This window comes from Lynx canadensis, chromosome A2, assembly GCF_007474595.2.
Source record: "Lynx canadensis isolate LIC74 chromosome A2, mLynCan4.pri.v2, whole genome shotgun sequence".
Lineage (NCBI taxonomy): Eukaryota > Metazoa > Chordata > Mammalia > Carnivora > Felidae > Lynx > Lynx canadensis.
In genome coordinates, this window is record NC_044304.2 from 60,395,296 (window position 1) to 60,423,202 (window position 27,907).

The 27,907-nt window shown below is 42.7% G+C and overlaps 1 protein-coding gene across 1 annotated transcript in view; it reads left to right on the forward strand.

Moving 5' to 3' along the window:
* The window catches only part of SLC41A3 (solute carrier family 41 member 3), a 107,245-nt gene extending 80,498 nt beyond the window's left edge, over window positions 1-26,747 (forward strand). Inside the window, 6 exon segments of the mRNA XM_032592364.1 lie at window positions 683-829; window positions 3,432-3,576; window positions 5,001-5,080; window positions 7,150-7,284; window positions 24,417-24,565; window positions 25,856-26,747. Of these exon segments, the coding sequence (XP_032448255.1) occupies window positions 683-829; window positions 3,432-3,576; window positions 5,001-5,080; window positions 7,150-7,284; window positions 24,417-24,565; window positions 25,856-26,065 (866 nt within the window). The 3' untranslated portion in view covers window positions 26,066-26,747.
* Window positions 26,748-27,907: the final 1,160 nt, after the last annotated feature.

Sequence of the window (27,907 nt, forward strand, 5' to 3'; positions counted from 1 at the left end):
ACACCCAAAAATTTACCCCCACTCCCCGCTGTTAGAGGTTACCTGCTGCCTTCGCCCAGTGGTGGCCCTGCCAGGATCCTGAGATGGGTCTGTTCGCCAGAGATGTGGACCTGCTGACAATGCTGTGCTGTTGTCTGCATGTGCTTCCCCTGCTTTCCTTCCTGTCTCCCACTGCGGGTGGCCTACATGCCATCTCGTGGCTCTCCCAACACCCCTGTGGCCCCCCCATTCCTCCCCACAGGGTTTGTCCCTAACAAACCTCTCACGTGGCTAATCCCACTGGGGCACCTGTGTCCCCAGGGACCCCGACAGACACAAGAGGCTGTGCTCTGCCCCTGGGGCTCTGTTGCTCAGAGCGGTTTTGGAGTCCTCTTCCTGTCAGGGAGCAGCTGTGAGCTTCACATCTGTAGTTTCTGGTTTGGGAGCCCAGGAACCACCTCCCTGCTGTCTCCCCCATGGGTTTGAGTGTATCATCAAATCTTTCAGGCTGCTGAACACCACACCCGCAAGTCGCAGGGTCCACCCTACTGCAGCCTTCTCAGGCTTCAGCATAGTGGGGAAACTGAGTGTTAGGGCAGCCTGGCTCCAGGAGAGGGCTGTGTGGATAGAAGCAAGTTACTGAGCAGCCTCCCGACCACTTTCTCATCCTGTGCTGTGAGTTTCTTCTGCCACCTCCCTGCAGGAATGCTGATGGTCTGCATAGTAATTGGTGCTCGGAAGCTTGGGGTCAATCCAGACAACATTGCCACGCCCATTGCTGCCAGCCTGGGAGACCTCATCACGTTGTCCATCCTGGCCTTTGTTAGCAGCTTCTTCTATAAACACAAAGGTAAGAGGTACCCCTTGAGGTGGGGCACACGAACAAGGCTGGGTCCAATGTCGGCAAACAGCAAGCTCTCCCATCCACTCAGGTCAGCAGATAAGTTCAGTCTCCACCTTAGGGCAGGGGTATGCAAGGAGACCAGGGAGGGCCAGAGGATGGCCTGGCCACTTCAGTGCGCCCTCATAGGTTAACAGACCCTCCATGGGTAAGGCATGTGTCACACCAGACACATACAAACCAGCTGGGAAGGGACTCCCAAGGAGGCATGTCATAGCCATGGGCAGCAGCATATGCTCTCCCTGCTGGTGTGAGGCAGGAAAAGCCCAGGTCTCCTCAGAAGGTGGCCCAGTGCCCTGGTCATCAGCCAAGGAAGGCTTTCACACCTCTTGTGTGACAGACCCTTGTGGCCAGAGGCTCTGACTCCACCAGGGGTCTCCCTAGATCTGCCCTGGGGGCACACTGAACATGTTCTGCCCTGGGCATTGTGGACAGGTAGCATCTCCCTTCCCCAGATGGTTCTCACCTGCTGACTACTCCCCTCTGAGCATCACAGTTTTTGCTTTCCACCTAAGCTGGCTGCCCACAGTTGTTTGGATCTAGTAAGTGTTGATTCTGTGCATGGTCATAACCCCAAGTACCTGGGAGCAGGTGGCATCAGTGAGTGGAGTGGACAGTGAAGAAGATGGTGGACAGCAGTGGGGAATGTGGTGACACTTATTTGGAGGACATACCTAGACACAGGCACAGACACAGCGAAGCTCTGGCTTATCATTGCCCTGTGGGAACTCAGACTCCGGAGCAAGAGAAATCACCCAATGCTTACATGCTGGCAGCTGAAGCAGACTGACAGAATACCTGTGATTTGGTGTGTCCGGGCATTGAGACCCTCTCCCTCTCAGCTCTGGGACCAGCTCCTTGTCACCCCAGGAACTGCCTGCCACCAATACTGTTTGATGGTTGGGAGATCCTCAAAGTTCCTGTAAGTGGCAATGAAGATCTAATGATAAGATGACCTAATTTTATCTTTAAACCATAGTGAATTTAAAACAAGACTTGTGTGTGGGTTGGTTAATCGAGTTTTACTTATAAAACAAATTTGGGTCACTGGTGTTTCCAGACCCTTCTTCTCTGCCCTACTGTGCATGTTGCAATACATGACTTAGTAGCTGTTGAATCATTGTTGGGTTGTCCGTCCCTCAAATTAGACTGAATTTATCTTGGGTGCACTTACAGGTTCACTGGGCCTGGCACATATGAGATAAATCTTCACTGATGAAGAATGAGCTGTTGATTGTGTCATCTATCAGTGTAGTTGGGAAGACAAGCCATGTGTGGGGGAAGTATTCATCATGGTGGTGGGAAAATATGAAGTGGAGCCTCTGCCAGGGCTCCTGAATCATTCTAGAAAAATCAGACTGAAAAAATGTCCTAAAAGCAGCACTCCTGTAGGCTGCTGCTTCCTAGAGCTTTTGAGACTTGCTTAGAGCTTCCTGGGCCTGTCTCCCACCTCCTGGGATGGTGAAGAGGCTGGCCCCTTCCATGATGAGTTACTTTGTCTGTAGTCCAAGTTGAGCAACTGTGGCCTGTGCTTCCATGTAGCTGCCCAAGGAGACCGGCCTCCCTATGGCAGAGGAATGAACCATGATTGTTTAGTGCAGAGAAAGACAAGAGGGGAGGGGTCCTCCTAACGATGCTGCTCAGAGAAATGGGATGTGGGGCACAGACCTACCTGCACACCTCTACATGCTGGGGTCCACTTGGCAGAGGACTGTGCACCACCTGAGCCTGTCCTTTAGAGGTGGGGCTGGGGGTGAGAGGATAGCTCTAGAGAAAGCTGGTGTCTTGTTTAGAGTGATTGGGAAGGTGACACACAAAATATAAGGGAATGATGTATGTGGGGCCCTGACCTGGCTCCAGGAACAGTCAGGTGTCCCAGAACCGTCAGAGTTCTGCTGGCTCCAACCAGCAGAGAAGATGACACAGGGGCATAAGTAGCTGCAAAGCTGGGTGTGGTCTGAGCCCTGAGGGACCCATAGATGCTGGGGAGGCCACCTTAGGCTGGCCTCAGCCAGGAGCAGATTGGCATCATTAACCAACCCTGGCTGTAGCCCTGATGTCTGCATGCTGGCTCGGGTGCTGGTGGGCCACCTCTTCATGCTGTAGTCTCTCCTATGCCCATCTGAGGGGGAATGGAGAACATGACATGAGTTTGTGCTCAGAAGGTGCTGGGCACAGTGCTGGCCTGTGGACACAATCCCATAAATGTAACCATTAATAATAATAATAATAATAAGGTTGAGGTGGAAGGAGATGGGAGAGGTTATGTATGTCAGGAAAATAGCAAAAAAGAGAAGTAAAGGGGCTTGTGACAGGAATTGAGGTTAAAGAGGAGCTTTTCCAGTTGCTTAATAAGATGGACAAAATCTTTAGAAGTATGGTAGGTTGTCCACCCTAAACTGCCGGAGACAGAAGCATCTCCTCAGCTCCAAGCCCACCTCTAATCATTGCAGCCCAGACTGTGGCCCCACAGTCCATGCTCATGTGCCCTGGCACTCACACTGTCTGTCTGTCTGTCTGTCTCTCTCTCTCTCTCTCTCTCTCCTCCCAGATAATCGATACCTGACGCTGCTGGTCTGTATCAGCTTCACGGCCCTGATCCCCTTGTGGGTCCTCATTGTCAAGCAGAACCCGCCCATCATGAGGATCCTGAAGTTCGGGTGGTTCCCAATCATTCTAGCGATGGTCATCAGCAGGTGCGCATGAGTGAGGGCTGCCACCACCCCTTTGCTCTCCATGCCACCCCTGTCTGGCCTCTGCAGACAGGGAGAGTGGCCTGAGGCCACCAAGCCTCCAGGGTGAGGATGTAAATCATGTGGGTTTAAATCATTTTCTGGCTGATCATGGTTGGAGGGAATCATTGCTGTGGGCTCCTTCACTAAGTCCCGGTGCCGGTTGTTGAGTCATACCTCTTTGTTCTTCATCTCTTTCCCTCTCACCAAGAACCTTAGGCCTTATTCTGAGAGGCAGTCCTGTTTACCACTGCAGGAGTATCAGAGCCAAGAAGAACTGAACCTGGAAACATCAGATGAACACACTGATGCCAGGACCTCTTGTCCCCTCGTGGCACTGCAGGACACCTGTCTCCCCCATCCCTGCTGCCAGAGTTCCCCTGCTTGGGCTTCAGGGAGTCCCTCACCTGGCCCTACAGTGATGGCTCTGTGGATACCATTTCCACAGCATGGCTGCTGGTGGGACCTAGTGGGGCTGAGGGATTCCTCCCCCTGGGCCCTTGGGCCTTCAGCTGAGCTCAGGTCTTCCACCCTTGAACCTCACTCTCCAGAGCCCTTTCTGTTAGTAGACCTGGATGATCACCACCCCAGTGCTTTCTGGGGTGCTTTCCAAACTTTGAATCTTAGGGAGAAGTGGTTATGGTCCAGGTGTCTTTGATTCCAGAAAGCTCCTGGGCTCCTCTTACGAACTGATCCAACTTTGCCAGGACTGTAGGAGCAGGGCAGTCTTTGCTGAACTCCAGGGGCTGGTAGGAGCAAGGTCTTATTGCAGCATCTCTGAGAACAAGGAGCAGAAGCGGATTCTCATGCAGGTTCCATTTACTGCTCAGGAAAGTAGCAGTTCAGTTGTGGTACATGAGCTGTCACATGGGAGAGTCCAGCCAGCTACGTGGCCTCAGAGAGTTTGTAACTTGTTTTTAATGGGCTAACATTATCTGATGGGCCTTCTGGAACAGCTGAGGCTCAAAATAGAGGTGGAGAACCATGTGCGTGGTGGAGAGGACACTGTGGATACCAGCCTGTCTATATCAGATATTTTGTGTAGGGGTCAGGAAAGTGTTTGCTACACTGAGAAAGGAAACTGGTAAGACATTTTGAAAAAAAATTTTTTTTAAATATTTGTTTATTTTTGTGAGAGTGAGCCAGCGAGCATGACTGGGGGAGGGGCAGAGAGAGAGAGAAAATGCTAAACAGGCTCTGGGCTCTGAGCTGTCAGTATATAGCCCGACGTGGGGCTCAAACTCCAGAATAATGAGATCACGACCTGAGCTGAAGTCAGACTCAACCGACTGAGCCACCCAGGTGCCTCTGATAAGACATTTTGTATAGAGGTATACCAGGTCCCCTACAAGGATAAACTAATCATTTGCCCTCTGCTCTCTCCCCAGTTTTGGAGGGCTCATCTTGAACAAAACCATTTCTAAACAGCAATTCCAAGGCATGGCCATATTTACTCCCATCATATGTGGTAGGTATTGGCAGTCACCATCACCTGGGACCCCTGGGCTGTGTTAGCCCCCAGGGCCTGGGCAGTGGGACCTGAAAAGCAGTGACTTCAGAGCTCCAGCCCCAGGCCCTCAAAGGCAGAATCTGGAAACTGAGCCATGGCTGTGTTTCTGCTGGGCAGGGACTACCAGGCTGATTTTTCTCATATGGAAGGAGATCCTTAGGGAGAAAGCCCTGACCACTGCTCCACCAGCTCACGTTCTTCCTCACAGTCACCACAGAGGCTTGAGCTGTCCCACAGAGCTAAATCTCATGCCTTGAAGGCACATCTAAGCCAGGATTCACTGGCACCTGATCGTGGCCTTCAGAACTGGGGTGTTGGCTTCTCATGGACTGTTTGTATGTTTGTTTGCTAATTTCTTAAATTTAGATTCATTGATGACATTTAAAACTAAGAATTTTGCACATAAAAATCTGGATTTCTGCCTTCTTCAAAAGCAAGACTGTGACAATACTGAGTTTACATTCTGGGTGAGGAAACAATCAGCTGCCACTCAGACAGGACTTGTGTTTGTCTGGTTTGCCTGAATCCCCTCCATTCCTTGTTGTCTTCCACCCAACCCTGCATTGATCTCCCTTCTAGGCCTAGATCCTATGGGCTCTTTTAACCAAAGCTTGGTTTGTGTCTGGATTCTGATAAGGATCTGTAAATGGGACTGACCAATCAGGGAGGGAACCAAATGTGATAGCTTTTTGCACACTTTGCTTGGTCCCAGACCCTGGTGTTCTGGGGCTGCAGAAACAGGCTACAGAGGCCTTTGGGCACCCCCTCTCCCCATTTCCATGGGAACACAGGTGACTATTCCTTGAATATCAGTGGGCCACCCAGCACGTCTGTCCCAGTAGAGGCAGGGCTTGCCCGTCATACAAGGAGTTGGCCATGTAGAAGACAACAACTGCTAAGGCAGGCTAAAGCTTGGAAAGATTTCCTTGGATGTCACCAACTCAGATGACTGTGGGGCAACATGAGAATGTTGAATGAGTTCAGCCAGTATGACAGTAGCTGGGCAGTAAGGAGCAGCAAGGAATAGGTCATGCTGCAGAAAGTGTTCCTGGTATGGAGGGAGAGGGGCCTGCTTAGCTCCAACCAATTGCTGCCTGGCAAGTTTGGAGGTCCAGAGTTGCCAGAACTGACTTGTTAGGAGAAGCCAGCAATTTATGTAAATGCTAACAATTAATTTGAGTTACATTTTTAAATCCACTCTTCCCCACATGATTTTTAAATCATGTGGATTGAGTAAAATAGATCTGCAGCCATCCTCTGCCCACAGACCTTTGCATCCAGGGTTGTTGGTCTCTACCTCTGGAGATCACTGGGGCACATCTGGCCCAATGAGGGGTTATTCCCCAATGGGCTGAGGAAACAGGATGGAGGCAGCCTTCCCACTCTCTAAAGAAGATGGTCCTGAACAGGCGCTCTTCTCTGTCAGCCTGTAATCCTGTCCCTGCAAAGACAGCTCAGCATGGCCTTTGTCGTCTTGGCATGGTCCATTCTCTGTGGAAGCTGGGAGTCTCAGCCATAAGCCCCAGGCCTGTTGCATATGCTATCCCCTCTTCCCTTGCTGCTGTTGCCCACCTTCTCTTCCATCTCCTTTCCACCTTAGGTGAAAAAATCTTTTCATTTTCTCAGATGTTCCAGTCTGTAATCTGATCCCTGTCACTTCCCACGGCCTTGAGGTCCTTATCAAAATATCTTCCCATAGACCTTTCCATCACTCTCCCTCCCTCCCTCTACTTGACAAATCTGTATTGTAAACCTACTTTGCCAGTCACATTTCCTTCACCATAAGAGGTAGCTGTCAAGGTGATACAGTTACTACCCTGGCACTAAACTCACAAGGTCGAGTTTACCCTTGCTTGCAGTTTACCCTTGCTTACCCTTAAAATCTGTTGTAAAGTGGGAGGGAAGGAAAAGAGACCAAGTGCTACATCAATCAAGGGAGGCTTCTGGAGGAAGTAGACTTAAAATAAGGGCCAGAACTGAGAGACTGGCATAAAAAGGGGGAAACCACATTCTTTTTCTCCTCCCAGGTGTTGGTGGCAATCTAGTGGCAATTCAGACCAGCCGGATCTCCACCTACCTGCACATGTGGAGCACACCTGGTGTCCTACCCCTCTGGATGAAACAATACTGGCCTAATCCATGCTCCACTTTCTGCACCTCAGGTGAGTCTGGTATCTTCTGGAAGCCACATGGCCATTTCTTTCAACAAGTAAAATTTGCCATTAGTGGAATCTGGTGTCTGTAGCAACAGAGGTCTAAGGCCGGTGCTGACTTCAACAGAAATCATCTTCAAGGTCATGAGTCCTTCTCCCAGAGACCTGACTCCCACCCTTGCCTTTAGTTGATTGATTGATTGATTCATTCATTCATTTAAATATTCAAATATTCAAACATTCAAATATTCATTGAAGGTCTGCCAGGTACTAGATGTCACATTATTGTGATGAGTCAGGGAAAGCTGAGTCTGGTCCCCATGTATATACATGGTCCAAAAGAGCAGATACAGGGAGCAAGTGTGGCTCAGTTGGTTGATCGTCCCAACTTTTTATTTTTGGCTTAGGTCATGACCCCAATGTCATGGGAAAGTCTCTCTCTCTCTCTCTCTCTCCCTCTCTCCCACTCTCCCACTCTCCCTCTCCCCCTCTTTCTCCCTCCCTCTGCCCACAGTACTCTCTCCCTCTCTAAAAGCAAAAACAAACAAACAGAAGAGCAGATAAACACACCAAAAATGGAGCTCTTGACTACATATTGTGGTATGGTTTTTAGGGTTTGTTTCTTTGTTTATTTTTTTAAATTTTATATTTATTTTTTAAAATTTATATCCAAATTAGCATATAGTGAAACAGTGATTTCAGGAGTAGATTCCTTAATGCCCCTTATGCATTTAGCCCATCCCCCCTCCCACAACCCCTCGATCAACCCTCAGTTTGTTCTCCATATTTATGAGTCTCTTCTGTTTGTCCCCCTCCCTGTTTTTTATTATTTTTGTTTCCCTTCCCTTATGTTCATCTGTTTTGTCACTTGAAGTCCTCATATGAGTGAAGTCATATGATTTTTGTCTTTCTCTGACTAATTTCACTTAGAATAATACCCTCCAGTTCTATCCACGTAGTTGGAATGGCAAGATTTCATTCTTTGTGATTGCTGAATAATACTCCATTGTATATATATGCCACATTTTCTTTATCCATTCACCCATCGATGGACATTTGGGCTCTTTCCATACTTTGGCTATTGATGATAGTGCTGCTATAAACATGGGGTGCATGTGTCCCTTTGAAACAGCACACCTATATCCCTTGGATAAATGCCTAGTAGTGCAATTGCTGGGTCTTAGCATAGTTCTATTTTTAGTTTTTTTTTTTTTTTTTAATTTTTTTTTTCAACGTTTATTTATTTTTGGGACAGAGAGAGACAGAGCATGAACGGGGGAGGGGCAGAGAGAGAGGGAGACACAGAATCGGAAACAGGCTCCAGGCTCTGAGCCATCAGCCCAGAGCCTGACGCGGGGCTCGAACTCCCGGACCGCGAGATCGTGACCTGGCTGAAGTCGGACGCTTAACCGACTGCGCCACCCAGGCGCCCCTATTTTTAGTTTTTTGAGGAACCTCCATACTGTTTCCTAGAGTGGCTGCACAAGCTTGCATTGCCACCAACAATGCAAAAGAGACCCTCTTTCTCCACATCCTTGCCAACATCTGTTGTGGCCTGAGTTGTTAATGTTAGCCATTCTGACAGGTGTCAGGTGGTATCTCATTGTGGTTTTGATTTGGATTTCCCTAATGATGAGTGGTGTTGAGACTTTTTTCATGTGTTAGTTGGCCATGGGATGTCTTCCTTGGAGAAGTGTCTATTCATGTCTTTTGCCCATTTCTTCACTGGATTATTTGTTTTTTGGGTGTTGAGTTTGATAAGTACTTTGTAGATTTTGGATACTAACCCTTTATCTGATATGTCATTTGCAAATATCTTCTCCCATTCTGTCAGTTGCCTTTTAGTTTTGCTGATTGTTTCCTTCGCTGTGCAGAAGCTTTTTATTTTGGTGAGGTCCCAGTAGTTCATTTTTGCTTTTGTTTCCCTTGCCTCTGGAGACGTGTTGAGTAAGAAGTTGCTGCGGGCAAGATGAAAGAGGTTTTTGCCTGCTTTCTCCTCGAGGATTTTGGTGGCTTCCTGTCTTACATTGAGGTCTTTCATCCATTTTGAGTTTATTTTTGTATGTGGTGTAAGAAAGTGGTCCAGGTTCATTTTTCTGCATGTCGCTGTCCAGTTTTCCCAGCACCACTTGCTGAAAAGATTGTCTTTATTCCATTGGCTATTCTTTCCTGCTTTGTCAAAGATTAGTTGGCCATATATTTGTGGGTCCATTTCTGGGTTCTCTATTCTGTTCCATTGATCCGAGGGTCTGTTCTTGTGCCAGTACCATACTGTCTTGATGATTACAGCTTTGTAGTATAGCTTAAAGTCTGGGATTGTGATGCCGCCTGCTTTGGTTTTCGTTTTCAAGATTGCTTTGACTATTCACGGTCTTTTCTGGTTCCATACAAATTTTAGGATTATTTGTTTTAGCTCTGTTAAGAAAGCTGGTGTTATTTTGATCGGGATTGCATTGAATATGTAGATTGCTGAGGGGATGGAGAACTATTTATCAGGCTACTGGAAGTCAAAACAAAGCTGGAGTACCCATACTTATATCAGACAAACTAGACTTTAAATTAAAGACTGTAACAAGACAGAAGAAGGGCATTTTATAATAATTACAGGGTCTATCCATCAGGAAGAGCTAACGATTATAAATGTCTATGAGCCGAATATGGGAGCCCCCAAATATATAAAAAAATTACTAACAAACATAAGCAACCTTATTGATAAGAATGTGGTAATTGCAGGGGACTTTAACACTCCACTTACAGAAATGGATAGATCATCTACACACATGGTCAATAAAGAAACAAGGGCCCTGAATGATACATTGGATCAGATGGACTTGACAGATATATTTAGAACTCTGCATCCCAAAGCAACAATATACTTTCTTCTCGCGTGCACATGGAACATTCTCCAAGATCACATACTGAGTCCCAAAACAGCCCTTCATAAGTATATAAGAATTGAGATCATACCATGCATACTTTCAGACCACAATGCTATGATGCTTGAAATCAACCACAGGAAAAAGTCTGGAAAACCTCCAAAAGCATGAAGGTTAAAGAACACCCTACTAAAGAATGAATGGGTCAACCAGGCAATTAGAGATGAAATTAAAAAATATATGGGCAGAAACGAAAATGAAAATACAACAATCCAAATGCTTTGGGACGCAGCAAAGGCAATCCTGAAAGGAAAATACATTGCAATCCAGGCCTATCTCAAGAAACAAGAAAAATCCCAAATACAAACTCTAACAGCACACCTAAAGGAAAAAGAAGCAGAGCAGCAAAGACACCCCAAACCCAGCAGAAGAAGAGAAATAATAAAGATCAGAGCAGAAATAAACAATATAGAATCTAAAAAAAACTGTAGAGCAGATCAATGAAACCAAGAGTTGGTTCTTTGAAAAAATAAACAAAATTGATAAACCTCTAGCCAGACTTCTCAAAAAGAAAAGGGAGATGACCCAAATAGATAAAATCATGAATGAAAATGGAATTATTACAACCAATCCCTCAGAAATACAAGCAATTATCAGGGAATACTATGAAAAATTATATGCCAACAAATTGGACAACCTGGAAGAAATGGACAATTTCCTAAACACCCACACACTTCTAAAACTCAATCAGGAGGAAATATAAAGCTTGAACAGACCCATAACCAGCCAAGAAATTGAATGAGTTATCAAAAATCTCCCAACAAATAAGAGTCCAGGACCAGATGGCTTCCCAGGGGAGTTCTACCAGACATTTAAAGCAGAGATAATACCTATCCTTCTCAAGCTATTCCAAAAAATAGAAAGGGAAGGAAAACTTCCAGACTCATTTCATGAAGCCAGTATTACTTTGATTCCTAAACCAGACAGAGACCCAGTAAAAAAAAAGAACTACAGGCCAATATCGCTGATGAATATGGATGCAAAAATTCTCAATAAGATACTAGCAAACCGAATTCAACAGCATATAAAAAGAATTATTCACCATGATCAAGTGGGATTCATTCCTGGGATGCAGGGCTGGTTCAACATTCGCAAATCAATCAACGTGATATATCACATTAATAAAAGAAAAGATAAGAACCATATGATCCTGTCAATCGATGCAGAAAAGACATTTGACAAACTTCAGCAACTTTCTTAATAAAAACACTTCAGAAAGTCTGGATAGAAGGAACATACTTAAACATCATAAAAGCCATTTATGAAAAGCCCACAGCTAACATCATCCTCGATGGGGAAAAACTGAGAGCTTTTTTCCTGAGATCAGAAACACGACAGGTATGTCTACTCTCACCGCTGTTGTTTAACATAGTGTTGGAAGTGCTAGCATCAGCAATCAGACAACAAAAGGAAATCAAAGGCATCAAAATTGGCAAAGATGAAGTTAAGCTTTCACTTTTTGCAGATGACATGATATTATACATGGAAGATCCAATAGACTCCACCAGAAGTCTGCTAGAACTGATACATGAATTTACCAAAGTTGCAGGATACAAAATCAATGTACAGAAATCAGTTGCATTCTTATACACTAATAATGAAGCAACAGAAAGACAAAGAAACTGATCCGATTCACAATTGCACCAAGAAGCATAAAATACCTAGGGACAAATCTAACCAAAGATGTAAAAGATCTGTATGCTGAAAAGTATAGAAAGCTTATGAAGGAAATTGAAGAAGATATAAAGAAATGGAAAGACATTCCGTGCTCATGGATTGGAAGAATAAATACTGTCAAAATGTCAATACTACTCAAAGCTATCTACACATTCAATGCAATCCCAATCAAAATTGCACCAGCATTCTGCTCGAAGCTAGAACAAGCAATCCTAAAATTCATATGGAACCACAAAAAGCCCCGAATAACCAAAGTAATTTTGAAGAAGAAGACCACAGCAGGAGGCATCACAATCCCAGACTTTAGCTTCTACTACAAAGCTGTAATCATCAAGACAGCATGGTATTGGCACAAAAACAGACACATAGACCAATGGAATAGAATAGAAACCCCAGAACTAGACCCACAAACGTATGGCCAACTCATCTTTGACAAAGCAGGAAAGAACATCCAATGGAAAAAAGACAGTCTCTTTAACAAATGGTGCTGGGAGAACTGGACAGCAATATGCAGAAGAATGAAACTAGACCACTTTGTCACACCATTCACAAAAATAAACTCAAAATGGATAAAGGACCTGAATGTGAGACAGGAAACCATCAAAACCCTAGAGGAGAAAGCAGGAAAAGACCTCTCTGACCTCAGCCATAGCAATCTCTTACTCGACACATCCCCAAAGGCAAGGGAATTAAAAGCAAAAATGAACTATGGGACCTCATGAAGATAAAAAGCTTCTGCACAGCAAAGGAAATAATCAACAAAACTAAAAGGCAACCAACGGAATGGGAAAAGATATTTGCAAATGACATATCGGACAAAGGGCTGGTATCCAAAATCTATAAAGAGCTCACCAAACTCCACACCCGAAAAACAAATAATCCAGTGAAGAAATGGGCGGAAAACATGAATAGACACTTCTCTAAAGAAGACATCCGGATGGCCAACAGGCACATGAAAAGATGCTCAACATCGCTCCTCATCAGGGAAATACAAATCCAAACCACACTCAGATATCACCTCACGCCAGTCAGAGTGGCCAAAATGAACAAATCAGGAGACTATAGATGCTGGAGAGGATGTGGAGAAACGGGAACCCTCTTGCACTGTTGGTGGGAATGCAAGTTGGTGCAGCCACTCTGGAAAACAGTGTGGAGGTTCCTCAGGAGATTGAAAATAGACCTACTCTATGACCCAGCAATAGCACTGCTAGGAATTTACCCAAGGGATACAGGAGTACTGATGCATAGGGGCACTTGTACCCCAATGTTTATAGCAGCACTCTCAACAATAGCCAAATTATGGAAAGAGCCTAAATGTCCATCAACTGATGAGTGGATAAAGACATTGTGGTTTATATACACAGTGGAGTACTACATGGCAATGAGAAAGAATGAAATATGGCCCTTTGTAGCAACGTGGATGGAACTGGAGAGTGTGATGCTAAGTGAAGTAAGCCATACAGAGAAAGACAGATACCATATGTTTTCACTCTTATGTGGATCCTGAGAAACTTAACAGAAACCCATGGGGGAGGGGAAGAGAAAAAAAGAGGTTAGAGTGGGAGAGAGCCAAAGCATAAGAGACTCTTAAAAACTGAGAACAAACTGAGGGTTGATGGGGGGTGGGAGGGAGGGGAGGGTGGGTGATGGGTATTGAGGAGGGCACCTTTTGGGATGAGCACTGGGTGTTGTATGGAAACCAATTTGACAATAAATTCCATATATTGAAAAAAATATGTAGATTGCTTTGGGTAGTATCGACATTTTAACAATATTTGTTCTTCCTATCCAGGAGCATGGAATCTTTTTCCATTTCTTTGTGTCTTCAATTTCTTTCATAAGCTTCCTATAGTTTTCAGTGTATAGATTTTTCACCTCTTTGGTTAGATTTATTCCTAGGTATTTTATGCTTTTTGGTGCAACTGTAAATGGGATAGATTCCTTGATTTCTCTTTCTGTCACTTCATTTTTGGTGTATAGGAATGCAACCGAATTCTGTGCATTGATTTTATGTCCTGCAACTTTGCTGAATTCATGGATCAGTTCTAGCAGTTTTTTGGTGGAATCTTATGGGTTTTCCATATAGAGTATCATGTCAACTGCAAAGAGTGAAAATTTGACCTCCTCTTTGCTGATTTGGATGCCTTTTATTTCTTTGCATTTTCTGATTGCTGAGGCTAAGACTTCCAATACTATGTTGAATAACAGTGGCGAGAGTGGATATCCCTATCGTGTTCCTGACCTTAGGAGGAAAGCTGTCAGTAGTTCCCCATTGAGGATAATAGTAGCATTGAGTCGTTCATATATGGCTTTTGTGATCTCGAGGTATGCTTCTATCCCTACTTTCTTGAGGGTTTTTATCAAGAAAGGATGCTGTGTTTTGTCAAATGCTTTCTCTGCATCTATTGAGAGGGTCATATGGTTCTTGTCCTTTCTTTTATTGATGTGATGAATCACATTAATTGTTTTGCGGATATTGAACCAGCCCTGCATTCCAGGTATAAATCCCGCTTGGTCGTGGTGAATATTTTTTTTAATGTATTCTTGGAGCCAGTTAGCTAATATCTTTTTGAGGATTTTTGCATCCATGTTCATTAGGGAAATTGGTCTATAGTTCTCCTTTTTAGTGTGGTCTATTGTCTCGTTTTGGAATCAAGGTAATGGTGCCTCCACAGAAAGAGTTTGGAAGTTTTCCTTCCATTTCTATTTTTTGAAACAGTTTCAAGAGAATAGGTGTTAACTCTTCCTTAAATGTTTGCTAGAATTCCCCTGGAAAGCCATCTGTCCCTGGACTCTTGTTCTTTGGCAGATTTTTGATTACTAATTTGATTTCCTTACTGGTTATGGGTCCGTTCAAATTCTCTATTTTTTCCTGTTTCAGTTTTGGTAGTGTATATGTTTCTAGGAATTTGTCCATTTCTTCCAGATTACCCATTTTATTGGCATATAATTTTTCATAATATCTTATTGTTTTTGTTTCTGGTGTGTTAGTTGTAATCTCTCCTCTTTCATTCTTGATTTTATTTATTTGGGTCCTTTCCTTTATCTTCTTGATTAAACTGGCTCTTGGTTTGTCAATTTTGTTAATTCTTTCAAAGAACCAGCTCTGGTTTCATTGATCTGTTCTACTGTTTTTTGGTTTCGATAGCATTAATTTCTGCTCTAATCTTTATTATTTCCTGTCTTCTTCTGGTTTTGGATTTTATTTGCTGTTCTCTTTCCAGCTCCTTAAGGCATAAGGTTAGGTTGTGTATTGGAGATCTTTCTTCCTTCTTTAGGAAGGCCTGGATTGCTATATACTTTCCTCTTATGACCACCTTTGGTGCGTCCCAGAGGCTTGGGGTTGTGGTGTTATCATTTTCATTGACTTCCGTATACTTTTTAATTTCCTCTTTAACTGCTTGGTTAGCCCATTCATTCTTTAGTAGGATGTTCTTCAGTCTCCAAGTATTTGTTACCTTTCCAAATTGTTTCTTGTGGTTGATTTCGAGTTTCATAGTGTTGTGGTGTGAAAACATGCACAGTATGATCTCGATCTTTTTGTACTTACTGAGGACTGATTTATGTCCCAGTATATGGTCTATTCTGGAGAACGTTCCATGTGCACTAGAGAAGAATGTATATTAGGCTGAAATGTTCTGAATATATCTGTTATGTCCATCTGGTCCAGTGTGTCATTCAAAGCCATTGTTTCCTTGTTGATTTTTTGATTAGATGATCTGTCTATTGTGGTGAGTGGGTGTTGAAGTCTCCTACTGTTATGGTATTACTGTCAATGAGTTTATTTATGTTTGTGATTAATTGATTTATATATTTGGGTGCTTCCACATTTGGCACATAAATGTTTACAGTTGTTAGGTCTTCTTGGTCTATAGACCCCTTGATTATGATATAATGCCCTTCTGCATCTCTTGATACAGTCTTTATTTTAAAGTCTAGATTGTCTGATATAAGTATGGCTACTCTGGCTTTCTTTTGTTGACCATTAGCATGATAGATGGTTCTCCATCCCCTTTTTTTCAATCTGAAGGTGTCTTTAGGTCTAAAGTGATACTCTTGTAAACAACATATAGATAGATCTTGTTTTCTTATCCATTCTGTTACCCTATGTCTTTTGATTGGAGCATTGATTCCAATGACATTTAGAGTGAGTACTAAAAGATATGAATTTATTGGATTATGATGCTTGTAGAGTTGGAGTTTCTGGTGGTCTCTGGTGCTTTCTAATCTTTTGTTGCTTTTGGTATTTATATATATATATATAAATATATATATATATGTGTGTGTGTGTGTATGTGTGTATACATATTTTCATCTTTTCTACCCTCAGAGATTCCCCTTAAAATTTTTTGCAGGGCTGCTTTAGTGGTCACAAACTCCTTTAATTTTTGTTTGTCTGGGAAACTTTTTCTCTCTCCTTCTATTTTTAATGACAGCCTTGCTGGATAAAGCATTCTTGGCTGCATATTTTTCTGATTCAGCACACTGAATATATCCCACCACTCCTTTCTGGCCTGCCAAGTTTCTGTGGATAGGTCTGCTGCAAACCTGATCTGCCTTCCCTTGTAGGTTAGGGACTTTTTTTCCCTTGCTGCTTTCATGAGTCTATGCTTGCCTGAGTACTTTGTGAATTTGACTATGATATGCCTTGTTGATGGTCGGTTTTTGTTGAATCTAATGGGGGTACTCTGTGCTTCCTGGATTTTGATGTCTGTGTCTTTCCTGAGGTTAGGAAAGTTTTCCACTATGATTTGCTCACATAACCCTTCTACCCCTATTTCTTTCTCTCTCCCTCCTCTGGGACCCCTATGATTCTGATGTTGTTCCTTTTTATTGAGTCACTGATTTCTCTAATTCTTAAATCGTGCTCTTTTGCCTTTATCTCCCTCTTTTTTTCTACTTCGTTATTCTCTATAAGTTTGTCCTCTATATCGCTGATTCTCTGTTCTGCCTCATCCATCCTTGCTGCTGCTGCATCCACCCATGATTGCAGCTCAGTTATAGCATTTTTAAAATCATTCTGGCTATTTTTTACTTCTATTTTTGACTCCAGCTAGTATTCGTATTATCGTGATTCTAAATTCCGGTTCAGACATCTTGCTTGTATCTGTGTTGGTTAAATCCCTGGCTGTCATTTCTTTGTGGTCTTTCCTTTGGAGTGAATTCCTTCATTTTGTCATTTTGAAGGGAGGAAAGGAATTAATGAGGTATAAAAATTGAAATTAAAATTAAAAAACATTAAAATTAAGAATTAAAAACACACACATAAAATCGAATGAATAGATGATGCTAGATCCTAGGTGTGTTTTAGTCTTGGTGTTGAAAGTGGTGTGACAGATTAGAGGGGAAAAAAAAGAGGGGGGGTGGGTGAGAAAAAAAGGAAATTGTGTGAGAATTTGCAAAAATGAATACACTGAAGTAGACTAAAATGAGATTATGGGGTAAAATAGAATTTGAGTAAATATATACAAAAGTAAAGAATATAGTAGAAAAAAATTAAAGAAAAATATTTTTAATAAAAATTAAAAATAAATATAAATTTTTCTTTTTCTGTATTTAAGAAAAAGGGAAAGAAACAAAGAAGAGAAAAAGGATTAAAAAAAGGAAAAAATCATTTGAAAATTTGAAAAAGTGAATACACTGTAGTAGACTAAAATAAAATGATGGAAGTAAAATAGAATTTGAAAAAATTTACATAAATGCAAAAAATCTAGTATTATATTTTTTCAGTATTCAATATAGTATTGTATTTTTTCACTTTTCAGCATTTGAAAAAGTGCCACTTCCTTCTGATGAGAAATTACTGTCATTTGAATTGTTTCTATTGTATACATAAGGTGTCATTTGTCTTTTGTTTATTTCAAGAATTTTACTTTACGTTTTACACTATGAGTTATGATATACTTTGATGTCTATTTCTTAGGGATTTTCCACATTTGAGGTCCATTCACCTCTTTGAAAAAATAGATTTAAATTTTTTCAAATTTGGGAAATTGTAAGCCATTATTTCTTCAAATACACTTTCAGTCCCACTCTCTTCTTCTTTTCCCTTAGGACTCTGATGACATGAATGATAGATCTTTTGTTCTAGTCTCATAAGCCCCTGAGTCTCTGTTCAATTACCCCGTGCCAGCCTATTTTACCCTCTCTTATTCAGATAGGCTAATTTCCATAGTTTTTCCCTTCAAGCTCACAGATTTTTCTTCTGTCCTCTCCATTCTGCTATTCATTCCTTTCATTGAGTTGTTTGGGGTTTTGGGCCATTATGTGTTTTTTCCATTCTAAAATTTCAACATGGTTCTTCTTTGTATCTTTGTTTCTTTTCTGAAACTTTCTGTTTTTTAATCAAAACTTTCTATTTTTATCATTTGTTTCAAGTGTGTTTGTAATTGGTGGTTGAAGCACTTTTATAATAGATTCATTAAAATTGCTTTCATATAATTCTACCTTCTTATCTCATTCTTAGTGTCTGTTAGTTGTATTTTCTCATCATGTTGAGACTTTTTTCTTTTTCCATTTTTTAAAAATTTACATCCAAGTTAGCCTCTAGTGCTATAATGATTTCAGTTGTCAATTGCAGTGATTCATCCCCTGTGTATAACACTCAGTGCTCATCCCAACAAGTGTCCTCCCTAAAGCCCCTTACCCATTTAGTCCATCCCCCCAGCCACAACCCCTCCAGCAACCCTCAGTTTGTTCTCGGTATTTGTCGCTTATGTTTTCTTCCCCTCCTTGTTTTTATATTATTTTTGCTTCCCTTCCCTTTTGCTCATCTGTTTTGTGTCTTAAGTTCCTCATATGAGTGAAGTCATATGATATTTGTCTTTCTCTGGCTGACTAATTTCACTTAGTATAATACCCTCTAGTTCCATTCATATAGTTGCAAATGGCAAAATTTCATTATTTTTGATTGCTGAGTAATACTCCATTGTGTATATATACCACATGTTCTTTATCCATTCATCCATCGGACATTTGGGCTTTTTCCATACTTTGGCTATTGTTGTTAGTGCTGCTATAAACATTAGGGTGCATGTGCCCCTTTGAAACAGCATACCTATATCCCTTGGATAAATACCTAGTAGTATAATTGCTGAGTCACCCAGTAGTTCTATTTTTAATTTTTTGAGGAACCTCCATACTGTTTCCAGAGTGGCTCACCAGTTTGCATTCCTACCAGCAGTGCAAAAGAGATCCTCTTTCTCTGCATCTTTGCCAACATCTGTTGTGGCCTGAGTTGTTAATGTTAGCCATTCTGACAGGTGTCAGGTGGTATCTCATTGTGGTTTTAATTTGTATTTCCCTGATGATGAGTGGTGTTGAGCCTTTTTTCATGTGTCAGTTGGCCATCTGGATGTCTTCTTTGGAGAAATGTCTATTCATGTCTTTTGCCCATTTCTTCACTGGATTGTTTGTTTTTTGGGTGTTGAGTTTGAGAAATTCTTTATAGATTTTGGATGCTAACCCATTATCTGATATGTCGTTTGCAAATATCTTCTCCCATTCTGTTGGTTGCCTTTTAGTTTTGCTGATTGTTTCTTTTGCTGTGCAGACGCTTTTTATCTTGATGAGGTCCCAATAGTTCATTTTTTCTTTTATTTCCCTTGCCTCTGGATATGTGTTGAGTAAGAAGTTGCTGCAGCCGAGGTCAAGGAGGTGTTTCCCTGCTTTCTCCTCGAGGATTTTGATGGCCTCCTGTCTTATACTTAGGTCTTTCATCCATTTGAGTTTATTTTTGTGTATGGTATAAGTAAATGATCCAGGTTCATTTTTCTGCATGTTGCTGTCCAGTTTTCCCAGCATAATTGCTGAAGAGACTGTCTTTATTCCATTGGATTTTCTTTCCTGCTTTGTCAATGATTAAATGGCCATATGTTTGTGAGTCCATTTCTGGGTTCTCTAATCTATTCCATTGATCTGAGTGTCTGGTTTTGTGCGATTTCCATACTGTCTTGATGATTACAGCTTTGTAATACAGCTTGAAGTCCAGAATTGTGATGCCTCCAGATTTGGTTTTCTTTTTCAGGATATCTTTGGCTATTTGGGGTCTTTTATCATTCCATACAAATTTTAGGATTGTTTATTCTAACTCTATGAAGAATGCTGGTGTTATTTTGATAAGCATTGTATTGAATATGTAGATTGCTTTGGGTAGTATTGACATTTTAATAATATGTGTTCTTGCAATCCAGGAGCAAGGAATATTTTTCCATTTTTTTGTGTCTTCAATTTCTTTCATAAGCTTCCTATAGTTTTCAGTGTATAGATTTTTCACCTCTTTGGTTAGATTTATTCCTAGGTATTTTATGGTTTTTGGTCCAACTGTAAATGGGATCGATTCCTTGATTTCTCGATTCCTTGATTTCTGTTGCTTCATTGTTGGTGTATAGGAATGCAACTGATTTCTGTGCGTTGATTTTATATCCTGCAACTTTGCTGAATTCATGGATCAGTTCTAGCAGTTTTTTGGTGGAATCTTTTGTGTTTTCCATATAGAGTATCATGTCATCTGCGAAGAGTGAAAAGTTTGACTTCCTCCTTGTCAATTTGGATGCCTTTTACTCCTTTGTGTTGTCTGATTGCTGAGGCTAAGACTTTTAATACTATATTGAGTAACAGTGGCGAGAATAGACATCCCTGTCATGTTCCTGACCTTAGGGGTAAGCTCTCAGTTTTTCCCCATTAAGGATGATATCACGTATGGCTTTTTATGATCTTGAGGTACGATCCTCTTATCCCTACATTCTTGAGGGTTTTTATCAAGAAATGATGCTGTATTTTGTCAAATGCTTTCTCTGCATCTATCGAGAGGATCATGTGGTTCTTGTCCTTTCTTCTATTAATGTGATATATCACATTGATTGTTTTGCAGATATTGAACCAGCCCTGCATCCTGCGTATATATCCCACTTGGTCATGGTGAACAATTCTTTTAATGTATTGTATCTGGTTGGTCAGTTTCCTGTTGAGTAATTTCACATCGGTGTTCATCAGGGAAATTGGTCTGGAGTTCTCCTTTTTTCGTGGGGTCTTGGTCTGGTTTTGAAATCAAGGTAATACTGACTTCCTAGAATGAGTTTGGAAGCTTTCCTTCCATTTCTAATTTTTGGAACAGCTTCAAAAGAATAGGTGTTAACTCTTCTTTAAATGTTTGGTAGAATTCCCTTGGAAAGTTACCCAGCCCTGGACTCTTGGGTTTTTTGGGAGATTTTTGATTACTAATTCTATTTCTTTACTGGTTATAGGAGATTTCTTTTGTAAGAAGTGATTTTAGATTAAATCCCAGGCATATGGGGTATAGGTTATTAAATTCTGGATCTTATTTAAGTCTTTTTTAGGCACCTCCTCTGACAGTGCACCACTGAAGGAAAGGGAATAATGCATTGCTTGCTTACTGCCAGGTAGGGCTGGAAGCCCAGGATTCCCCTATCTCTATTCACACACTGGGCGAAGAGGAGCACCTCATTGCTGGTGGACTGGCAGGGAGTCTGTGTTCTTCTGATCCCACCTTGTCCGAGAGGGAGAGGGATGCCTTATTACTGCTCCTCACATGGCCTTCATCAACATGAAGTGGGGAGCTCATTACCACCAGGCAGAGTACCACTTACTCTTCTCTTATCCCACGTCAGCCAGAAGGGGTGAGCACCACATTCCACATAGATTAGGTCAGAATCAAGGCTCCCCACTTGGCCTTTGCTGATGAAAGTGGGGCTGCAGTCTTTCCTGTGATGTTTGTCTGGAATAGAGCAGCTGTTGTCTAGAAGTTCTGTGCTTTGCTAGGCTGTCCCTCTTCTGGAACTTTGGCTAGACAGAGCAGGCTTTTGTTGAGTCTTTTCTTTTGAATCTTGCCCATTGATTGACATTTCTGGCTTGCTGACTTCTCCAGCATCCTGTCTGGGATATATGAAATAAACCAGCACCACCCACCAAAACAACAAAACAACAACTCAGGTAACTTACCTCTGTGTTGTTTGTTGAATCCTGAGGTCCCTGGCCAGTCACTTTTTCTCTCCACCTTTTAAAATCTTATGTTTATTTTATATATAATGTCCAGCATTTTTAGTTGTATTTAGTGAGAGGATTAGGAAGAGATGTGTCTACCCCATCTTGTCTTAACGTGGAAATTCCTGTTATTTTTTCTAGTACTGGGAACCATATTTTATCTTTTTTTTCTTTAATTTTAATTTTAGTTAACATCAATGCAATGTTGGTTTCAGGAGTAGAATTCAGTGATTCATCATTTACATACAGCACCCAGTACTCATCACAAGTGCCCTCCTTAATACCCATCTCTCATTTAGCCCATACCCCCACCCCCCCCTTGCCTCCAGCAACCCTCAGTTTGTTCTCTGTCGTTAAGAGTCTCTTATGCTTTGTCTCCCTGTCTTCTCTTTCCACACCCCCTTCCCATATGTTCATCTGTATTGTTTCTTACATTCCACATATGAGTGAAATTGTATGGTATTTGTCTTTCTCTGACTGACTTATTTTGCTTAGCATAATACATTCTAGCTCCATCCACATCATTATAAATGGGAAGATTTCATTTTTGATGGCTGAATAATCCACTGTGTGTGTATATATATGAAAACACACACACATACACACACACACACCATATGTATATATGGTGTGTATATATATGTGTGTGTGTGTGTGTGTGTGTGTGTGTGTGTGTGTGTGTATACAAATGTATATATACATACCACATCTTCATCCATCCAGTCTATGGACATTTGGGCTCTCTTTGTAGTTTGGCTGTTGTTGATAATGTTGCTATAAACATTTGGGTGCATGTACCCCTTTGGATCTTTATTTTTGTATCCTTTGGGTAACTACCTAATAGTGCATTTGATGGATTGTACCTATTATATTTTCTGATTTGTCACTTGTGTTTGGAAAATCTATTTCAATTTCTGTATTTTTGTACCTTTCCTGGTTCAGACTGCTATAATGCAAGCATAAAATGATTGGCTCATAACCACAAGAAACTTGTTTTCTATAGTTGTGGTGGGTGGAAGTTCAAGATCAAGGCACTAGCAAATTCTGTGGTGATGGCCTGTTCCTCCTTCACAGCTGTCTTCTCACTATGTGCTCACATGACGGAAAGGGTGAAGAGGCTTTCTGAAGTCTCTTATAGCTTATAAGTTATAAGCACTAATGCCATACATGAGTGCTGTACCCTACCCTTATGACTTAATCACCTCCAAATACCATCACACTCAGGGTTAAGTTACAACATGGGGATCTGGGTGGTGAAAGCAAGGGGGATACGGACAAACATCCAATGTATAGCAGCACCTAAATATTTTACTGAATTCTTACTCTCAAGATCGTCTTGAGTTTTAGTGCCAGCTGCCATTAGTAATTATTTATTTTGCTTCTACTTGTTCTTTTTTTATTTTTTAATTTTTTTTAATTTTTTTTAACATTTTATTTATTTTTGAGACAGGGAGAGACAGAGCATGAACAGGGGGGGGTCAGAGAGAGGAAGACACAGAATCTGAAACAGGCTTCAGGCTCTGAGCTGGCAGCACAGAGCCCGACGTGGGGCTTGAACTCACGGACCGTGAGATCATGACTTGAGCCGAAGTCGACCGCTTAACCAACTGAGCCACCCAGGCGCCCCTACTTTTTCTTTTTTTAAAAGAATCTTCTCATACCTTGTCTAATTTTTCATCACGAATAGACTTTGGAGCTCTTGTGTTTTCTCACCCTCTCTACATATTATTTTATGGTAGTGTTTTTGGCTTCTAAGCTATATGATTTCCCCCCTCTTTCTTAGGAATTTGATGAAATATATTAACTCAGAGGCAAATGGAAGCTTTTTACTGAAACTATTTCTGTTTGAAGAGTCATTTGCGTTTACACGTGACGCTCTTAAAAGTGTGTGTGGTTGGGGCGGGGAAGTCACACTTCTTGCAGAGTCTCAGATTCCTGGAGGGCTGAAGCCAAAAGAGAATGTGCTGAATGGATCTCTCAGGCTTAGCGTGAGGAAGGGGCTGTCTGAGGCCCCCTATGAGTGTGCCAGCCCTCCCTGGATCAGACTTCACATGCTGAGCCTTCATTCCCCCCACATTCCAGAGCTCTCTTCTACCTTCAGCCCCTTGCAAATCCTCTTTTCTCTGCCCAGAATACTCTCCTCCAGATGCGTGTCTCAGCCTAGTTGTCCTCTTCTCGAGAGAGCTTTTAGTATCCAGTAACTCATCTTGCTAGTACACACCTGGTTCTCTAAAACAAAGACCCATGCTTCCTAGCACTGGTCACCGTTTGAAATGACCTTTCTTGTTTGCTTCTGCTACTCAAGTCTGTTTTTTTTTTTTTCCTCTTCCCTAAAATGTCAGTTCTTTGAAGGAAGGGACAGAGCTATATCCTCATCTGCTAGAACATGCCTGCAGTATAGTAGGTGCTCAGGAAACACTCGTGTAGTAGATAAATGAATGCGGATGCCTCACGGGAAACTAAACATGCCAAGGTGGTCCCTGCTGCCTGTCAAGTCACACACACCTCTATGGTTGTCTTTTCCAGAAATTAATTCCATATCAGCTCGAGTCCTGCTCTCTCTGGTGGTTCCAGGCCATCTGATTTTCTTCTATATCATTTACTTGGTGGAAGGCCATTTGGTCCCACAAAGTAAGATGTTTGTGGTGTTCTATCTGCTAGCAAGTCTGATGCAGGTAAGGATGACTGTTAGTAGCATCAAAGCAGCATTCAGTGCTTAGTCATCCAGCAAGATTTATCTCCCTGAGCTGGGAAAGATGCTGAGGGGGTGAGGTTGGGGGGTTCCTGGACATGGCAGGGCATGGCCCCCATCTTCCAAGAATCAACATATTCAAGCTCAAGGGTGTGAACCAGACACAGAAGTCACACCACACTGCATTGCATGCATTCCACATTGCATACTGCACAGGGCACATTTCATACTGCAAGCAGCATGCTCCACAGTACACACAGCACACTGCACATGACACACTTTACACTGCACACTCGTTAATCTCCACTTCCCACAAGGCACCATCCATACTGCATATAGCACACTGCTCAATTATCACCAGGAGATCAGAGGATGGTCCTGAAGATACAGCAAGTTGCCATGAAGCAAGCTGATGTGTGGTTCTGGCTGGTGAACTGGGCCATGCACATCATTCATCACAGACAGGGTGGGCAGGGGCCAGGTCCCTGCTGGGATGTTGCTAAAACACATGCAAGGACTTTTAGTCAGTGCTGGGTGGTGATAAGGGCATGATGAAAGGTTAGGCTGGTGCCTGCCTGTGGCTAGTACTCAGCAGACTATCTGCCCAGACTAGTTGTCGGATGCCCCTGGTGGGCCTAGGGTGTCCACAGGGATAACAGTGGGCCTTGATGGGCACCATTCTAGGAGAGCAATGCTAGAACTAGGGACTGATGTTTTCAAATCCTCTGAGTTAGGGCATTTGCAATTGCAGCATGTCTCTGATCATGAAGGATAGGGCGGGGTACTTTGAGAAACTGTCCCGAGGGGGACAGAGGGGCTGCGGTCAGCCTGTGACAAGACACTGAGGAGCTCTGAAGTGAGACCAGCATTGTGGTGCTTCCAGGGAAGGGTTACTCTCCAAAACTGCTCAAGTGAGGCCCTCTAGGGAACCCTATCTGAAGTCTGTGTCTTGAGTTTCTAAGGAAGGTGAGAGGAGCCTGTGTAGCAGAGACGATCTGTCTGCCACCTCAGGATGCTGCAAGCAGGTCCTGACGACAGGAGGGAGACTAGGCAAGTGTGGATGAGGGTGGACTTTCTGGCCTCTGCATGAGCTCAGAGCTAGGCATTGACCCCAAGAGAAGCTGGAGGAAGTCCAGCTGGGGTTGACATGGGGTTGACTCCCTGGGGTTGACATGTCCACCTTAGTATCTGCCTTTGAAATCTAGTGTTTCTTGGTGACATTTGGCTTTCTGACTTAGTTGTCATCTTTTGTGTCTGCTTGCTCTTATAACAGGTGACAATTCTGCTGTACCTGGCAGAAGTAATGGTTCGGCTCACGTGGCACCAGGCTCTGGATCCAGACAGTCACTGCATCCCCTACCTCACAGGGCTGGGGGACCTGCTAGGGACTGGCCTCCTGACACTCTGCTTCCTTATCAACTGGTTATTGAGGAGTGAAGCAGGGCTGGATGGCATCTCAGACCCAGCATCCGGGCCTCCCTAATGAGCCCAGGCAGCCATATTTGCTCAGTAGAATTTTCCTTCCCACCAGCAGGGTACAGAATACAGTTTCTCCCTGACTAGGTCCTCAGGAAGGATGGTTAACACCCTGATTCTGCAGTGACCCTTTGTCAGTCTTCCAGGGACATTCACACATCTTGACTCTGGAGTTGGAAGCTGAGCCTGTAAAGGTGAAGGAGACCTGAAATCAGAGGCAGTGTTTGTGTACATGTGACTGCATGCTCCTGGGCTTGAGTGTGTACTCATGTGCTGGGTGAGTGCAAATAAGTGCATGTGTGTGTGTGGAGAGCAGGGGACTCTGGCCTGAAGACGCTGAAGGAAGAGGCATGTCCAGTGCACTGGGGGGATGTGTGGGCAGTGTTCTGTGTCCACACAGCCTGTACTTGGAAGGAGCAGGAAGGAAACACTTTCTGTGCCTATACCTCAGGACTGTGCTGTGGCTTACCCACAGGCTGACTAGATCCAAGCTTCATGGGCTATTTTGCTGATGTGCCTGCAAATGTGCAACCCTTCCCAGGACAGCCCTTCCTTGCATACCCTTGTCATCTGCTCTTGGTATTTAATCCTGTCGCTATTTTTCTTTTTCTTTTTTTATGTTGAAGCCAAACTTCTGTTTAGATTTTAGTGATCATAAAAGTATAAAATAAAACATAGATTATATTGTACTTGGCCTTTTGTGTCTTTAAAGGTAGTTAATGCAACCATGAGACTTGGGGTCTGTAAGTAACAAATACCTCTGGCATTTCTCTAGTGTCTGTTTCTCAAACTGTGGTCTCTAGCAGAGAAGCATCAAAGTCAGGGAAACTTGTTAGACATGGAAGTTGTTAATCCTCCTTCCCCTGGGCCTGCCAGTCAGCCTGTCTTGGGGTGGGGTCAGCAAGGTGGGTTTAACAAGCCCCATGTTGTTCTGATGCACTCTTACATTTGAGAAGCACTGCCCCAGAATGTCCTCACTTTTTAAAATAGATGTTTAATTCCTGTTTCTTATTCACTCATCATAACAACTTTAGCCATGATTTGGGTTGAGGATTATTATCTTCATATGGTGAAATAGGTATTTACTTATTCATGTCATCTTGGATGAAGACATGTGTGAGACAGGTCAACACTGGAGATGCATATAGTTCCTTGACTGAGGACATCACCAGGTATATACCCTCTTGCTAGAATGAGGGAAATTTATGGGATGAATTTTTCTGCCAAGTTGAGGTCAACATTGGGGAGGAATTTTTCTGTACAGAGGAGGTAAACATGAGGATTGAATACAGCTTTCACATTGAAATCATCACAGATGTATCCATGTGCAGCTCTGAGATCATCATCAGAGATGAACCCAGATGAGGTAAGGTTATCATTGGAAATGATCCCTAATGCGGGGCTGAAGTCAGCATCTGGGATGAATTTTCCTATGGGGTAAGGTCATCATACGTGATGAACCCAGCTGCAGAACTGAGGGCACCATCAGGGATAAATCCAGGTGGTTCTCATAAGGACAGTCCTGCTGCAGCTCCAGTACTGAGGTCAACATCTGGCTGAATCTGGCTACAGTGTTGAAGTGGCCATCAGGATTAAATCCACACACAAAGCTGAGGAATTATTGGGTATAAATCTGGTTGTGGAGCTGAATATCTTAGTTGGGATGAATCCGGCTATGGGACTGAAGTTAGTAGCTGGGTTAATTTTATCTATGGAGTTTTGATAAGAGTAAGGGGCAGGAAGTGGGTCAAGGTGAATATAAATTTAAGATTGAAGCCAAACTCAAGGTTTGGTTAAACCTCACATCCCAAAGCTGTACATGCTCTGGCTGATAGTGTCAAGGGCCTGA